Here is a 19,003-nt window from a genome sequence, read left to right as displayed (position 1 = left end):
AACAATGGTGTCAGGTGGCCAACACATAACAATGGTATCAGGTGGCTAACATATAACAATGGTATCAGGTGGCCAACACATAACAATGGTGTCAGGTGGCCAACACATAACAATGGTGTCAGGTGGCCAACACATAACAATGGTATCAGGTGGCCAACATAACAATGGTATCAGGTGGCCAACACATTACAATGGTGTCAGGTGGCCAACACATTACAATGGTATCAGGTGGCCAACATAACAATGGTATCAGGTGGCCAACATAACAATGGTATCAGGTGGCCAACACATAACAATGGTGTCAGGTGGCCAACACATTACAATGGTGTCAGGTGGCCAACACATAACAATGGTATCAGGTGGCCAAGACAACCAAAACATGAAACATGGAGTCATAATGTTCATATTCTTGTTTGATATTTTAAATGAAATCAAGGAATTCAAGTCTAACTACAGTGTAGATCGAACCCAATGGCACAAAATTAGTAAGCAAACACTCTTTCTTTTTCAGAATACAAAAAAAAATAAAAAAAAATATGGGATGTATCAATATTTTCAGTGACTTCAACAGATAGCATGGATACCAGATGGAAAATAATAAAATCAAAATTATCCTTTCCTGCACATGAAAAAAAGAGAGCTTGTTATTTGTTCCCCAGCGTGGAATGCAATACAACCTTGTAAGGGTAGAAATGTGGAATGTCCTAGAAGCCTAGCACTGGAGACATTGGGAGGCCAGGCGACCAGGTGTTTCTTTACAAAGGCTTATCTACATGTTTATATACAAATATTTAAATAGTTATTAAAATAATAGCAATGTGAGCGCAGAATCACAAATACCGCCAGGCACCTTAAAGTGGTAAAGTACAGCATTTGACCTTTGACCTTAAACCACCGGAATCTCAGGTGTAGAGCTGGGTGTGGATATATGAACTAAATCAGTCCATATTATGATTGTACCCGATTGCAAGCTCTGCACAAACGCACATACTCACAGACGTATAAGTTATACTGTGTATACTATATATTTGGTTGGTTGGCTACTGGTTTAACTCAGTTGCTGTGTTCAGGCGACGTGAGGGGGCCGGTGGTCGAGTGCCTCCTGTGCCTGTATCCCCCTCAGGCGAGTCTTGTCCTATCCATCCGGTACGTCCACAGGGATGGACATCTCCCTGGGACAGACATAGGCGTGGCTAGGTGGTTCTTCTTCGTCCAAACTCCATATGAATATTTCTCTTGTCTCTCTCCCGTTTATATACTTGGCCAATAATGTTGTACCCGTGCTTCCTAGAATACTGACAATCAATTCTCTTGGCATACAACACCCCAATACACGCATTGTATATGGCCAATAGTGCTTAGCTATATACATGTACCACAGGCATCTGTTTCTAGTTCATATTTATAGAAAACTATTAACCCCTACTCCTACTGTAACAATAGGGCTAGAGGTTAATATTTGTCTATAAATACTTACCAAAAGCAGACATCTGTGGTTATACTAGTGCGTTGTAGGATATTCAATGTCATGAAAAATCCCCAAAATCGTTAAACATGAGTCACAATGAAAATCTAAAGATGAGGTTTGATTCTGCCATTTTCTCTTTGTAGACCTGGTCAAATTTTTCATTGTCTGCCACGGTAAACCAGTTCTTCCAATCTCCTATCTCTCCTGTAATGTATCAAATGTAAAATTACTAAGATGCAATCACTGAACAATATACCCAAATATAGGACCACATACCCCAATATAGGACCATACACCCCAATGTAGGACCACATACCCCAATATAGGACCATATACCCAATATAGGACCATATACCCCAATAAAGGACCATATACCCAATATAGGACCATATACCCCAATAAAGGACCACAAACCCCAATAAAGGACCACAAACCCCAATATAGGACCATACACCTCAATATAGGACCACAAACCCCAATATAGGACCACATACCCCAATAAAGGACCACATACCCCAATATAGGACCATACACTCCAATATAGGACTATATACCCCAATATAGGACCATATACCCCAATATAGGACTATATACCCCAATATAGGACCATACACCCCAATATAGGACCATGTACCCCAATATAGGACCATACACCCCAATATAGGACCATATACCCCAATATAGGACTACATAACCCAATATAGGACTTTAACCACAATATAGGACCATGTACCCAATGTAGACCTAAACACCACAATATAGGACCATATTCCCCAATATAGGACTACATAACCCAATATAGGACTTTAATCACAATATAGGACCATGTACCCAATGTAGACCTAAACACCACAATATAGGACCATATTCCCCAATATAGGACTACATAACCCAATATAGGACTTTAACCACAATATAGGACCATGTACCCCAATATAGGACCATATACCCAATATAGGACCATAAACCCCAATATAGGACCACATACCCCAATATAGGACCATACACCCCAATATAGGACCATGTACCCCAATATAGGACCATGTACCCCAATATAAGACCATACACCCCAATATAGGACCATGTACCCCGATATAGGACCATGTACCCCAATATAGGACCACATAACCCAATACAGGACCATACACCCCAATATAGGACCATACACCCCAATATAGGACCACATAACCCAATATAGGACTATACACCCCAATATAGGACCATGTACCCCAATATAGGACCATGTACCCCAATATAGGACCACATAACCCAATACAGGACCACATACCCCAATATAGGACCATATACCCCAATATAGGACCATAAACCCCAATATAGGACCATAAACCCCAATATAGGACCATATAACCCAATATAGGACCACATACACCAATATAGGACCACATATCCCAATATAGGACCACGTTACCCAATATAGGACCATATACTCCAATATAGGACCATATATCCCTATATAGGACCATAAACCCTAATATAGGACCACATACCCAAATATAGGACCACATACACCAATATAGGACCATGCACTCCAATATAGGACCATATACCCCAATATAGGACTATATACCCCAATATAGGACCATACACCCCAATATAGGACCATGTACCCCAATATAGGACCATACACCCCAATATAGAACGATATACCCATATATAGGACTATACACCACAATATAGGACCATATACCCAATATAGGACCATATACCGCAATATAGGACCATATACCTCAATATAGGACCATGTACCCCAATATAGGACCATACACCTCAATATAGGACCACATAACCCAATATAGGACTATACACCCCAATATAGGACCATGTACCCAATTTAGACCTATACACCCCAATATAGGACCATGTACCCCAATATAGGACCACATAACCCAATACAGGACCATAAACCCCAATATAGGACCATACACCCCAATATAGGACCACATAACCCAATATAGGACCATGTACCCCAATATAGGACCATGTACCCCAATATAGGACCATGTACCCCAATATAGGACCATACACTCAATATAGGACCACAAACCCCAATATAGGACCATACGCTCAATATAGGACCACAAACCCCAATATAGGACCATACACTCAATATAGGACCATACACCCCAATATAGGACCGTAAAACCCCAATATAGGACCACACACCCCAATATAGGACCATAAACCCCAATATAGGACCATATACCCCAATATAGGACCATAAACCCCAATATAGGACCATAAACCCCAATATAGGACCATACACCCCAATATAGGACCATAAACCCCAATATAGGACCACAAACCCCAATATAGGACCATATACCCCAATATAGGACCATACACCCCAATATAGGACCATAAACCCCAATATAGGACCATATACCCCAATATAGGACCACATACACCAATATAGAACCACATATCTCAATATAGGACCATGTACCCCAATATAGGACCACATATCCCTATATAGGACCATAAACCCCAATATAGGACCACATACCCAAATATAGGACCACATACACCAATATAGGACCACATACACCAATATAGGACCACATACCCCAATATAGGACCATATACTCCAATATAGGACCATAAACCCAAATATAGGACCATATACCCCAATATAGGACCATAAACCCCAATATAGGACCACATACCCCAATATAGGACCACAAACCCCAATATAGGACCACAAACCCCAATATAGGACCACATACCCCAATATAGGACCACATATCTCAATATAGGACCATATACCCTGATATAGGACCCACATACCCAAATATAGGACCATATACCCTAATATAGGACCATGTACCCTGATATAGGACCCACATACCCAAATATATGACCACATACCCCAATATAGGACCATAAACCCCAATATAGGACCATGTACCCCAATATAGGACAATATACCCCAATATAGGACCATATACCCCAATATAAGACCACACACCCCAATATAGGACCATAAACCCCAATATAGGACCATGTACCTCAATATAGGACAATATACCCCAATATAGGACCATGTACCCCAATATAGGACCATACACCTCAATATAGGACCATATACTCCAATATAGGACCATACCCCAATATAGGACCATACCCCCAATATAGGACCATGTACCCAATATAGGACCATATACCCCAATATAGGACCATATACCCCAATATAGGACCACAAACCCCAATATAGGACCATACACCCCAATATAGGACCACAAACCCCAATATAGGACCATACACCCCAATATAGGACCATACACCCCAATATAGGACCATACACCCCAATATAGGACCATAAACCCCAATAGAGGACCATATAACCCAATATAGGACCACAAACCCCAATATAGGACCATATACCCCAATATAGGACCATATACCCAATATAAGGACCATACACCCCAATATAGGACCATACACCCCAATATAGGACCATACACCTCAATATAGGACCATACACCTCAATATAGGACCACAAACCCCAATATAGGACCATACACCCCAATATAGGACCACAAACCCCAATATAGGACCATGTACCCCAATATAGGACCATAAACCCCAATATAGGACCACATACCCCAATATAGGACCATGTACCTCAATATAGGACCACATACCCCAATATAGGACCATGTACCTCAATATAGGACCATATACCCCAATATAGGACCATGTACCCCAATATAGGACCACAAACCCCAATATAGGACCATGTACCCCAATATAGGACAACATACCCCAATATAGGACCATACACCTCAATATAGGACCATGTACCCCAATATAGGACCACAAACCCCAATATAGGTCAATATACCCCAATATAGGACCATACCCCTCAATATAGGACCATACACCCCAATATAGGACCATATACCCCAATATAGGACCATATACCCCAATATAGGAACTATACTGGAGACTGAACAGTTGTGGTTGGACTCCAAATTCACTACAATATTTACCACCTTCTCGATATTTCCATTGTGGGGAATCGGAGAAGCATGTTTTTGACAAACTGATAACTTAGATATATGGATATATTGTATATATCATAGGTCGTTATTTCTGATGCACTTCTTACATTTTTAAAAATAATGAGCAAAACAGTTTCACCGAAAAACTTGCTGTAAATCAAATCGAAAGTTTTACTCCTTAGAGTTGGCAGGTATGGCTACGAGGAAGGGGAAATGATAATGCTAAAGAAAACCAGCCAAACTAGAAAATTTACGACAGGTGTGATTGTAAGGTAAGACATTCTCAGGTGGAGTCCCAGATTAAAAAATCTTCGTTCTTAAAAACACAATTGAACACATGTAGTATCTTGAGATATAATTTCAGTAACTTGTACAGAATGATGGATTCTTACGATGCTTTCGTCCTTAGACTCACCAGTGATGTTAAGTGTCTAAAGTGAGGAAATCTAGTAGGGAAGTTCAGAGAAAAATTTAAAATGAGATGAAAAAAACTTTAGAGGAAAATGTCTAATACAGGATAATTTCATATTCTGGATGTGTTTATTGATATGTTTATATATTACATATTACAATATGTATACATATATTTAGTCCAGTTCATTTATTTCGGCCCCGTAGGTGAAAATACCAGCATTGGATTATGTATTAGTACATCATACGAATACATGTAAAGAGTGTCAATGTAATAGAATATAATAATATAATGTTATAAATTCAATTACATGTAGTGAAAATTTGATCAATTTCAAATGCTAAATTACATATATACTGATGTCAATATCCATAAGAATTCAGACATTTTACCATTGTCTTTGAGATATAAAATACCTTTTCTATATATTATCTGAGGCCCATCCCTAGAGAAAGTATCGAAGAGTGGGTCCGGGTGGTCCACTTTATCTTGATGTGTCTTGATAAAGGAACATTTGTCTGCAATTTCGTCCAAAACAACTCCGTCAGTTGTCTTTCCAAGAAAAATAGCAACTTTTTCAATTTCCTGTCGAGGATTCTGGGAAAAAAAGATTCACAAGTTATTCGAATTTTGAAATATGGTGTTTTATGGAGCCATCTCATATTTCATTGAAATAACGACAGGTTGAAGTTGTTTGATAATCATGTGTCAAAATGTGTAAAGTATGGCCGTTTGTACATCTAATTGTCGGGAAAATGTTTGTAATTACAAAAAAAAAAAAACGTAAAATTTTATTAACGAAAAGTTTGACATCGAAACAGACGGCAGTCCAAGAAATTTACGACACAGGGGTTGTATATCGACCCCAGAGAATGGTAGTTTATAAATATCAACTCCCGAGAATGGTAGTTTATAAATATCAACTCCCGAGAATGGTCGTTTATAAATATCAACTCCCGAGAATGGTCGTTTATAAATAGCAACTCCCGAGAATGGTCGTTTATGAATATCAACTCCCGAGAATGGTCGTTTATAAATATCAACTCCCGAGAATGGTGGCAACCTTGTAGCTGGTGGACTATTCGTCCACAAGGTTGGCTGTGACCTTGTAGCTGATGGACTATTCGTCCACGAGGTTGGCTGTGACCTTGTAGCTGATGGACTATTCGTCCCCGAGTCTGGCCGTGACCTTGTAGCTGGTGGACTAATCGTCCCAGAGGCTGGCCGTGACCTTGTAGCTGGTGGACTAATCGTCCCCGAGGTCGGCCGTAACCTTGTAGCTGGTGGACTATTCGTCCCAGAGGCAGGCCATGACCTTGTAGCTGGTGGACTATTTGTCCCCGAGGTTTGCCGTAACCTTGTAGCTGGTGGACTATTCGGCCCGAGGCTGGCCGTGACCTTGTAGCTGGTGGACTATTCGTCCCAGAGGCAGGCCGTGACCTTGTAGCTGGAGGACTATTCGTCCCCGAGGTCGGCTGTAACCTTGTAGCTGATGGACTATTCGTCCACGAGGTTGGCTGTGACCTTGTAGCTGATGGACTATTCGTCCCCGAGGTCGGCCGTGACCTTATTGCTGATGGACTATTCGTCCACAAGGTCGGCCGTAACCTTGTAGCTGGTGGACTATTCGTCCCCGAGGTCGGCCGTGACCTTGTAGCTGATTGACTATTCGTCCACGAGGTCGGCCGTGACCTTGTAGCTGGAGGACTATTCGTCCCCGAGGTCGGCCGTGACCTTGTTGCTGATGGACTATTCGTCCCAGAGGCAGTCTGTGACCTTGTAGCTGATGGACTATTCGTCCACGAGGTCGGCCGTAACCTTGTAGCTGGTGGACTATTCGTCCACGAGGTTTGCCGTAACCTTGTAGCTGGTGGACTATTCGTCCACGAGGTTTGCCGTAACCTTGTAGCTGGTGGACTATTCGTCCACGAGGTTTGCCGTAACCTTGTAGCTGGTGGACTATTCGTCCACGAGGTTTGCCATAACCTTGTAGCTGATGGACTATTCGTCCACGAGGTTTGCCGTAACCTTGTAGCTGGTGGACTATTCGTCCCAGAGGTTTGCCGTAACCTTGTAGCTGGTGGACTATTCGTCCCAGAGGCTGGCCGTGACCTTGTAGCTGGTGGACTAATCATCCCCGAGGTTTGCCGTAACCTTGTAGCTGGTGGACTATTCGTCCCAGAGGCAGGCCGTGACCTTGTAGCTGGAGGACTATTCGTCCACGAGGATGGCTGTGACCTTGTAGCTGATGGACTATTCGTCCCAGAGGCTGGCCGTGACCTTGTTGAATTGAAATCATTTCTGAGATTTGAAAAATTGCTATCATTCTGTCGTACTTACTGTTTTCATATCTTCATAATTCATCATCAAAAAGGGCACTTCCGGGTGTGTTTGTGGAAACTTCTCCCATGTGAGAACGCTACGGAACCAGGAATCATATGGAACTACATGAAATAAAACCATTGAAAAACCGAATATGAGTGATATGTTCAAGAATTTGTAATAATTGTCTCGCCTAGAATTAAAATGATTTAACCGTGTAATATATATAGAGTGTTAGCATAAAGAAATCATCGATATAACAAACGCATTGAATATCGCTACAGAAAGATATGTCCCTGATCGCCCCTCCTCTCGAAAGTTAAAATAGCTAAATTCTGTCAAAAATTGCAATGAAAACGAGCTGCATTCTGGAAATGTAAATTTGTAGACCTGATCAGAAAGCGAAAGATGTGACGGATTTCGGGAACCCTAGTTTTTCCCAAAGTCCTTTTGGAAGAAGTAAACATCAATGTGCATAAATAAAATATAATACTGCATACATCCATTGTTTATGAAGCTACTGATCAGTCCAAAGATACTAGCACATTTCAATATAAGCTGGGGGATGAGAGTTTGGTACAGTAGATCCAAAATGATCTAAACTGTGCACCTTTTCCGTCCTTCTGAGACTCATCGATGACGTCAGAGCTCGAAGGATTGTGCTAAAGGCACCCAAGGTATTAGCTGCACCATGCAGATGTTTTGTCATGCTAGGATTCGTCAATGACGTATGAGGTCTAACGTGCTGATATCTAGGAGTCGACGGAGGAAACTCGAAATATGTCAACAAATCAAAGCTGAAGGAAAACTGATTAAATATTTTAAACCAATTAAAATGCTATATCGTGATATGTATACTGCGAAATCTGAAGGAAAGATTAAACTCACACCTCCGATATTAACCCCAATGGGTTTTAAGAACCAAAATTGAACAGTGTCATCAGTTTATGCCACTTACCATCTCCGCGGAGGAATTTATCCACATAGGAATAATTAAACTCCCCGTCGAACGCCGTCATAGCTAGTCTCTTAACGAAACAAAAGTGAGATACAACGACATCCTTGGGGTTCCTGGTTATGTTAATGACCTTGACCCGACCTTGACTTAGTCGCCATGGTAACCGGTCTATCGGTATGTGCGTTATGAATACCCTTGGTGACGGAGCATTGTTAAAGACGTCCATACTCTCCACGTCCAATAGGTGGTGCTTCCGGCAGTAGGCTGTGTGGTCGCGTAGCAACATGTACACGATCTCATAAATCCAGTGTGTCCCTGTAACCATAGTAACCAGGCCCCAGTTTCATTGATATTCCTTAACTTAAAAGTACCCATAGGAATGAATTAAGATTCCTTAACTACGATCTTCCATTAATCCAATGAATGTTTTCTTAAAGAAAATTTAGTAAGTGATCATTGTACAAAAGACAATAGCACATGTCACAACAAGTTGAGAATTAGATATGATAGATCAAAAATTAATTAAACTGTATCAAACAGTTACTTCGTCTTTCTCACGACTTGTCCGTACTACCAAGGACCTTAAGTGATCATAGCAGGCGACCAAAAACCTCGAAACAGGTCGAAAAAAATGTCAAAATATAAAATTGTATGTCTTAAAATGCATCACAATATCATATTTCAAAAAAAGGTTCTTTAAATGCATCACAATATCATATTTCAAAAAAAGGTTCTTAGTACATCAGTGGCTTTGTAACAAACGTAAAAACGCTCCATATAATAAAACAAAACCATGTTGATGGATTTAAACTCATTTTTTCCTAAGATCGAAAGAAAACGGAAATGTACATTTTTCTCAAACTGTTACCTGATTTAGGATATGAAGTAATGAAGACGTCATCGTCCCGAAGCTCCATGTCCCGGATGTGACGTAGATGATCGCCAATATTATCCATAATTTCGTATGGGTAATTAAACCCCTCATACGATTTCATTCGTACCTCGAATTCGACCTTATCCGTTTTTTATGCTTCCACACTGATCTTCCTTGTCCATTTTTCTGTCCATCCTGGTTGGTTTGTAGTGACACTACGTCAATGATACAAACAAAACAACTTCAGTTCTTCACAGTTACTGTCACTCATAACAATCTCGAACAAGGGATCTTTGAATAAAACGCCAGATCTTAATTCATGAAATATACCGAAATTCTTCCACCTTGACACTGCAATTAAAAAAATATCAAACTGAAACCTCTGTGTACATTGTACTTCAAATAGAACATTTAAAACAATTATTTTAGAAATAAACCCCAAATAATACCATCATAGAACGGGGAGTTTGCTCATCGAAAACGTTTACTTAAAGAACCAAAAACTTCTACGTATCAAAAATGATTTGTAAGCAAAAGTTTATTAAAAGTTGATGCAATGTTTGATACATGTAGAGCCATTATATTATCTGAGAGGAATGTACTACACATATACGTAATGTCTATATGACAAGTACTGGCTTATGCTGAATTCTTGATAAAGAACTGTATAAAGCGTTTTCGTCACGTGATGCCAGGGATCAAAATGTGTAGTTGCTATATGTTATCCGGTCGAAACAAGACACAAAATATTTTACCGAACAAATATTTCAAACAATGGTCTCGACATCAATATTTTATAAACAGACCTCCTTTTTCATTTTAGGGAGTAATTTTTCCTCTAAAAATGTACATATGCTCATTCAAACATATTTTATTGACAATACAAACAAGGGATTGGACACACTTACAAGGCCCTCTCCTAACAATGCAACACAATACAACAATACAATACAATACGATACAATACAATATGATACAATACCATGCAATACCATACCTTACAATACAACACGGTACAATACAACGCAATACATGTGTAGGTAGGAAGGAAGGAAGGAAGGAAGGAAGGAAGGAAGGAAGGAAGGAAGGAAGGCAAAACCTAGCAAAAGGCGGAGTCATGTAGGCGGTAACCTATAGGTTTCCTCTCACCGACTTCAGTCAGTGATCTGTCCGGATTCCGAGAGGTTTACTCTGTAATGACCTCTTTTGTATACTTACCTATGAAGCACAAATTGACGGTCGGGGCAGATTACAGTCCTTGATTTTGACAGAGAAATGCTGATAACATGTTGTAGTCTTTTATGTTAGTTTACAATCACACTATCAACTACGGAAGCGTATAAGAGCCATATCGAAACTTTTTTATCTTCATTTTCCACACTTTAATCTGTAAATTTTACACTTTAATATGTAAATTTTAAACTAATACAACACAATTATGTTGGTGTGAAGGAATGTTAGACGTGCAGTATGAGATATAACATAATTTCAACGAATATTACTCTATTTTAATTCAAATAACTAAAAAATTGGATGACATGGAAAAATATTGATTTCTTCTGTTGTTTAAAGAAGAAAGATAGTGGTCTCGTGTCATATTCGTCAAAGATATCAGTCATATTTAGTATAAGCTTCCTGTGGTAAGCTGAATTTCTCCTCCCTCCACAGTTAAAAACATCTTGATCCTTCGTCTCCGCCTACATTTGATGGGGAGGGGGTATCGGCGAAAATACTTTTTTTAATCACAATTAATGAACATTTTAATGACCTGACTAAAAAACAAGTGAACCAATTCTTACAACTCCTTGATGATTTATGGTCGCTGTCATGACTCGTCAGTATCATGTGACCGGGTGGTGTGCGCTTCAGTGAGGTAGCACTATAAAGTCGGCACCAGTCGCTATCACAAGGAGACGAACGAAAATATACCGCAGCTAGCTAGCTAACTGTTGATAGGACGTTAAACAACACACAAGGTTTGGTTTGGTTTATTTTGTTTAACATCCTATTAACAACCAGTGCCATTTAAGGACGTGCCAGGTTTTGGAGGTGGGGGGAAAGCCGGTGTACTCGGAGAAAAAACACCGGCCTACGGTCAATTCCATGGCAACTGCCCCATATAGGTTTCGAATTCGCAACCCAAAGGAAGAGGGCTAGTGATAAAGTGTCGGCACCGCGGTCCCCTAATACACCGGGGAGGCCGTTCTTAAATGACCATAGCTGTCGATAGTACGTTAAACAATCCTAAACCAAACCAATCATGATCTGACCGGAACGTATTATAAGTCCTAGTTCGAAGTTACATTGTAGATGTATTCGATGCTGGTAGATATGCCTGGTAGTTACGATGTTTTCATTACCCCTGTTCTCATTTTGAGGACGTGACACCACCTTGATTTGATGGAGTATATATCGGGGAAGTAGAAAACGCTATAACTTCAGGAACACCTGGTCTGGTTTTCATATTTTCCTAGGTTCATTCCGGAAGCGCGATGTGTCTTTATGTTGTATATCGGCTTCTCTCGAAATGTGTTGATTTTAGTTTGAAAATTGTCTATGCACTCTTGTTCTCTGCTTTTTCAGTATGATTTGTAGTCCAAAATTGGCCTATTTCACATGCATGGAAGCTTTCTTGATGTAGTTGTGTAAGCATTCAGTGTTTTTAATTCACCATGTTCTGTTTGTGTATCTCCAATAATCCATCAGAAAACTGAAATGTCTTGTTTATTGTCTTAAATGTAGGACAATACAAAATTGCGTTTCACATTCACAATGGAGACAAGTTCTCATATGACCACAGACGTCTGCTTCTGGTTAGTATTAATAAAGAACAAATATCAAATATCGGTCCCTACTCCTACTATATATCAACGTATTCTTGTATATCAATACTAAACAGAAGCAGACGTCTGTGATATGACACACAGTGGAGTTCGATAGAGTTCTTTCCCTTCATAACCCAGCTCGGTATTGTGTCAATTCCCATTAAAATACCAACATAAAAATGCCTAATTAGATTAATTAGATTATCTCAGTATATACCTGCTTGACTTTTGTACAGACCTTAGATGCTACCAAATGTTCGACATCGCCATTGTTCTATTCCTGTACCTGAATTTGTAATTTTGAAGAAAACATGTTTACATACACTCAGATGTAAACAAAGCCCTTATTTACATGTATATAGGTCATCTGTATTACTTAGGGATTCCAAATGCTGTAATTAACAAAAATTATTTCCTTTTTATAACTGACGCGATAAAAAAAGATACGAGACGGACATGACATGGACATAGATGGAAGCATTCTCTAGTATTACATACCATAGTCAGCTATTTTCTTCCTTCTGTTTACATGACCACCGTATATAACTCACTCACCCAAAACGACATTTCTCTATTCGGAATACACCGATGGGGAGCACGAGAGGAGATATGCAGCGATGCGTTAAAAAACTAAAAACGTTTATTTTGACTCTAATTTGGTTTTTAAATGTTCCATGAAATGTGCTTCGTATTTATGGTATTGTGATAAATATTGTTTATACAGAAAACTCTTATTATCTCGAACTCTAATTATTCAACGACTGCTTAACTCGAGGTTTGGTTTGGTTTGTTTTTGTTTAACGTCCTATTAACAGCCAGGGTCATTTAAGGACGTGCCAGGTTTTGGAGGTGGAGGAAAGCCGGAGTACCCGGAGAAAAACCACCGGCCTACGGTCAGTACCTGGCAACTGCCCCACGTAGGTTTCGAACTCGCAACCCAGAGGTGGAGGGTTAGTGATAAAGTGTCGGGACACCTTAACAACTCAAAATGAATTCACGATAACAAGGCTTGCTACTGTTTTCTCCATATACCTCTTAGTTTTGTAAGAATTGAGAAAATATAGTTGAAAGTTGACATAACGTATCTGATATGCTGCATACTAGATGGCGTTGTTTTTCTCTGTCATCACTGACGGGTTATAGAAGGATAAAACAGATGTATGGTGTATTTTGGTGTTCATTATTTGGTACTAGTACATTATTTCTTCATTCTTTGGTACTAGTATATTATTTCTTCATCATTTGGTACTAGTATATTATTTCTTCATCATTTGGTACTAGTATATTATTTCTTCATCATTTGGTACTAGTATATTATTTCTTCATCATTTGGTACTAGTATATTATTTCTTCATCATTTGGTACTAGTATATTATTTCTTCATCATTTGGTACTAGTATATTATTTCTTCATCATTTGGTACCAGTATATTATTTCTTCATCAGTTGGTACTAGTATATTATTTCTTCATCAGTTGGTACTAGTATATTATTTCTTCATCATTTGGTACTAGTATATTATTTCTTCATCATTTGGTACTAGTATATTATTTCTCCATCATTTGGTACTAGTATATTATTTCTTCATCATTTGGTACTAGTATATCATTTCTTCATTATTTGGTACTAGTATATTATCTCTTCATCATTTGGTACTAGTATATTATTTCTTCATCATTTGGTACTAGTATATTATTTCTTCATCATTTGGTACTAGTATATTATTTCTTCATCATTTGGTACTAGTATATTATTTCTTCATCATTTGGTACTAGTATATTATTTCTTCATCATTTGGTACTAGTATATTATTTCTTCATCATTTGGTACTAGTATATTATTTCTTCATCATTTGGTACCAGTATATTATTTCTTCATCATTTGGTACTAGTATATCATTTCTTCATCATTTGGTACTAGTATATTATTTCTTCATCATTTGGTACTAGTATATTATCTCTTCATTCTTTGGTACTAGTATATTATTTCTTCATTATTTGGTACTAGTATATTATTTCTTCATCATTTGGTACTAGTATATAATTTCTTCATTTTTTGGTACTAGATTCTAGTATATTATCTCTTCATTCTTTGGTACTAGTATATTATTTCTTCATCATTTGGTACTAGTATATCATTTCTTCATTCTTTGGTACTAGTATATTATTTCTTCATCATTTGGTACTAGTATATTATTTCTTCGTTCTTTGGTACTAGTATATTATTTCTTCATCATTTGGTACTAGTATATTATTTCTTCATTCTTTGGTACTAGTATATTATTTCTTCATCATTTGGTACTAGTATATTATTTCTTCATCATTTGGTACTAGTATATTATTTCTTTATCATTTGGTACTAGTATATTATTTCTTCATCATTTGGTACTAGTATATTATTTCTTCATTATTTGGTACTAGATTCTAGTATATTATTTCTTCGTTCTTTGGTACTAGTATATTATTTCTTCATCATTTGGTACTAGTATATTATTTCTTCATCATTTGGTACTAGTATATTATTTCTTCATCATTTGGTACCAGTATATTATTTCTTCATTCATTTGGTACCAGTATATTATTTCTTCATCATTTGGTACTAGTATATTATTTCTTCATCATTTGGTACTAGTATATTATTTCTTCATCATTTGGTACTAGTATATTATTTCTTCATCATTTGGTACTAGTATATTATTTCTTCATCATTTGGTACTAGTATATTATTTCTTCATCATTTGGTACTAGTATAGTATTTCTTCATCATTTGGTACTAGTATAGTATTTCTTCATCATTTGGTACTAGTATAGTATTTCTTCATCATTTGGTACTAGTATATTATTTCTTCATCATTTGGTACTAGTATATTATTTCTTCATCATTTGGTACTAGTATATTATTTCTTCATCATTTGGTACTAGTATATTATTTCTTCATCATTTGGTACTAGTATATTATTTCTTCATTCTTTGGTACTAGTATATTATTTCTTCATCATTTGGTACTAGTATATTATTTCTTCACCATTTGGTACTAGTATATTATTTCTTCATTCTTTGGTACTAGTATAGTATTTCTTCATCATTTGGTACTAGTATATTATTTCTTCATCATTTGGTACTAGTATATTATTTCTTCATCATTTGGTACTAGTATATTATTTCTTCATCATTTGGTACTAGTATATTATTTCTTCATCATTTGGTACTAGTATATTATTTCTTCATTATTTGGTACTAGTATATTATTTCTTCATCATTTGGTACTAGTATATAATTTCTTCATCATTTGGTACTAGTATATTATTTCTTCATCATTTGGTACTAGTATATTATTTCTTCATCATTTGGTACTAGTATATTATTTCTTCATCATTTGGTACTAGTATATTATTTCTTCATCATTTGGTACTAGTATATAATTTCTTCATCATTTGGTACTAGTATATTATTTCTTCATCTTTGGTACTAGTATATTATTTCTTCATCATTTGGTACTAGTATATTATTTCTTCATCATTTGGTACTAGTATATTATTTCTTCATCATTTGGTACTAGTATATTATTTCTTCATCATTTGGTACTAGTATATTATTTCTTCATCATTTGGTACTAGTATATTATTTCTTCATCATTTGGTACTAGTATATTATTTCTTCATCATTTGGTACTAGTATATTATTTCTTCATTATTTGGTACTAGTATATTATTTCTTCATCATTTGGTACTAGTATATTATTTCTTCATCATTTGGTACTAGTATATTATTTCTTCATCATTTGGTACTAGTATATTATTTCTTCATCATTTGGTACTAGTATATTATTTCTTCATCATTTGGTACTAGTATATTATTTCTTCATCATTTGGTACTAGTATATTATTTCTTCATCATTTGGTACTAGTATATTATTTCTTCATCATTTGGTACTAGTATATTATTTCTTCATCATTTGGTACTAGTATATTATTTCTTCATCATTTGGTACTAGTATATTATTTCTTCATCATTTGGTACTAGTATATTATTTCTTCATCATTTGGTACTAGTATATCATTTCTTCATTCTTTGGTACTAGTATATTATTTCTTCATCATTTGGTACTAGTATATTATTTCTTCGTTCTTTGGTACTAGTATATTATTTCTTCATCATTTGGTACTAGTATATTATTTCTTCATTCTTTGGTACTAGTATATTATTTCTTCATCATTTGGTACTAGTATATTATTTCTTCATCATTTGGTACTAGTATATTATTTCTTTATCATTTGGTACTAGTATATTATTTCTTCATCATTTGGTACTAGTATATTATTTCTTCATTATTTGGTACTAGATTCTAGTATATTATTTCTTCGTTCTTTGGTACTAGTATATTATTTCTTCATCATTTGGTACTAGTATATTATTTCTTCATCATTTGGTACTAGTATATTATTTCTTCATCATTTGGTACCAGTATATTATTTCTTCATTCTTTGGTACCAGTATATTATTTCTTCATCATTTGGTACTAGTATATTATTTCTTCATCATTTGGTACTAGTATATTATTTCTTCATCATTTGGTACTAGTATATTATTTCTTCATCATTTGGTACTAGTATATCATTTCTTCATCATTTGGTACTAGTATATTATTTCTTCATCATTTGGTACTAGTATATTATTTCTTCATCATTTGGTACTAGTATAGTATTTCTTCATCATTTGGTACTAGTATAGTATTTCTTCATCATTTGGTACTAGTATATTATTTCTTCATCATTTGGTACTAGTATATTATTTCTTCATTCTTTGGTACTAGTATATTATTTCTTCATCATTTGGTACTAGTATATTATTTCTTCATCATTTGGTACTAGTATATTATTTCTTCATTCTTTGGTACTAGTATAGTATTTCTTCATCATTTGGTACTAGTATATTATTTCTTCATCATTTGGTACTAGTATATTATTTCTTCATCATTTGGTACTAGTATATTATTTCTTCGTTCTTTGGTACTAGTATATTATTTCTTCATCATTTGGTACTAGTATATTATTTCTTCATTATTTGGTACTAGTATATTATTTCTTCATCATTTGGTACTAGTATATAATTTCTTCATCATTTGGTACTAGTATATTATTTCTTCATCATTTGGTACTAGTATATTATTTCTTCATCATTTGGTACTAGTATATAATTTCTTCATCATTTGGTACTAGTATATTATTTCTTCATCATTTGGTACTAGTATATAATTTCTTCATCATTTGGTACTAGTATATTATTTCTTCATTCTTTGGTACTAGTATATTATTTCTTCATCATTTGGTACTAGTATATTATTTCTTCATCATTTGGTACTAGTATATTATTTCTTCATCATTTGGTACTAGTATATTATTTCTTCATCATTTGGTACTAGTATATTATTTCTTCATCATTTGGTACTAGTATATTATTTCTTCATCATTTGGTACTAGTATATTATTTCTTCATCATTTGGTACTAGTATATTATTTCTTCATCATTTGGTACTAGATTCTAGTATATTATTTCTTCATCATTTGGTACTAGTATATTATTTCTTCATCATTTGGTACTAGTATATTATTTCTTCATCATTTGGTACTAGTATATTATTTCTTCATCATTTGGTACTAGTATATTATTTCTTCATTATTTGGTACTAGTATATTATTTCTTCATCATTTGGTACTAGATTCTAGTATATTATTTCTTCATCATTTGGTACTAGTATATTATTTCTTCATCATTTGGTACTAGTATATTATTTCTTCATCATTTGGTACTAGTATATTATTTCTTCATCATTTGGTACTAGTATATTATTTCTTCATCATTTGGTACTAGTATATTATTTCTTCATTATTTGGTACTAGTATATTATTTCTTCATCATTTGGTACTAGTATATTATTTCTTCATCATTTGGTACTAGTATATTATTTCTTCATCATTTGGTACTAGTATATTATTTCTTCATCATTTGGTACTAGTATATTATTTCTTCATATTTGGTACTAGTATATTATTTCTTCATCATTTGGTACTAGTATATTATTTCTTCATCATTTGGTACTAGTATATTATTTCTTCATCATTTG

The 19,003-nt window shown here is 35.8% G+C and overlaps 1 protein-coding gene across 2 annotated transcripts; it reads right to left on the bottom strand.

The window, feature by feature from the left end:
* Nucleotides 1-530: 530 nt before the first annotated feature.
* On the bottom strand, nt 531-13,460 carry LOC117315934 (sulfotransferase family cytosolic 1B member 1-like). 2 transcript variants are annotated; one of them, XM_033870360.1, is made up of 6 exons: nt 13,380-13,460; nt 10,051-10,407; nt 9,183-9,497; nt 8,243-8,346; nt 6,319-6,499; nt 531-1,672 (listed from the first exon to the last, which is right to left on the bottom strand). In XM_033870360.1, the coding sequence occupies exons 2-6, from the start codon at nt 10,175-10,177 to the stop codon at nt 1,560-1,562; spliced, it is 840 nt and encodes a 279-aa protein (XP_033726251.1). In that variant the 5' UTR covers nt 10,178-10,407; nt 13,380-13,460; the 3' UTR covers nt 531-1,559. The 2 variants fall into 2 exon arrangements, with proteins under 2 accessions (XP_033726251.1, XP_033726250.1); XM_033870359.1 differs by lacking the exon at nt 13,380-13,460 and having other exon boundaries at nt 10,051-10,649.
* Nucleotides 13,461-19,003: the final 5,543 nt, after the last annotated feature.

The sequence above is a fragment of the Pecten maximus genome, chromosome 17 (genome assembly GCF_902652985.1).
Source record: "Pecten maximus chromosome 17, xPecMax1.1, whole genome shotgun sequence".
Lineage (NCBI taxonomy): Eukaryota > Metazoa > Mollusca > Bivalvia > Pectinida > Pectinidae > Pecten > Pecten maximus.
Note: the sequence above shows the minus strand (reverse complement) of the source record. Positions and strands in the feature narration are given on the sequence as shown.

Coding starts and splice junctions, on each gene's coding strand:
- LOC117315934 (XM_033870360.1), bottom strand. CDS start 10,177: ATGAAATCGTATGAGGGGTTTAATTACCCATACGAAATTATGGATAAT. Junction 8,347..9,182: donor TAAATTCCTCCGCGGAGATG/GTAAGTGGCATA, acceptor TATTTCATGTAG/TTCCATATGATTCCTGGTTC. Junction 1,673..6,318: donor TCAGATAATATATAGAAAAG/GTATTTTATATC, acceptor GATACATTACAG/GAGAGATAGGAGATTGGAAG.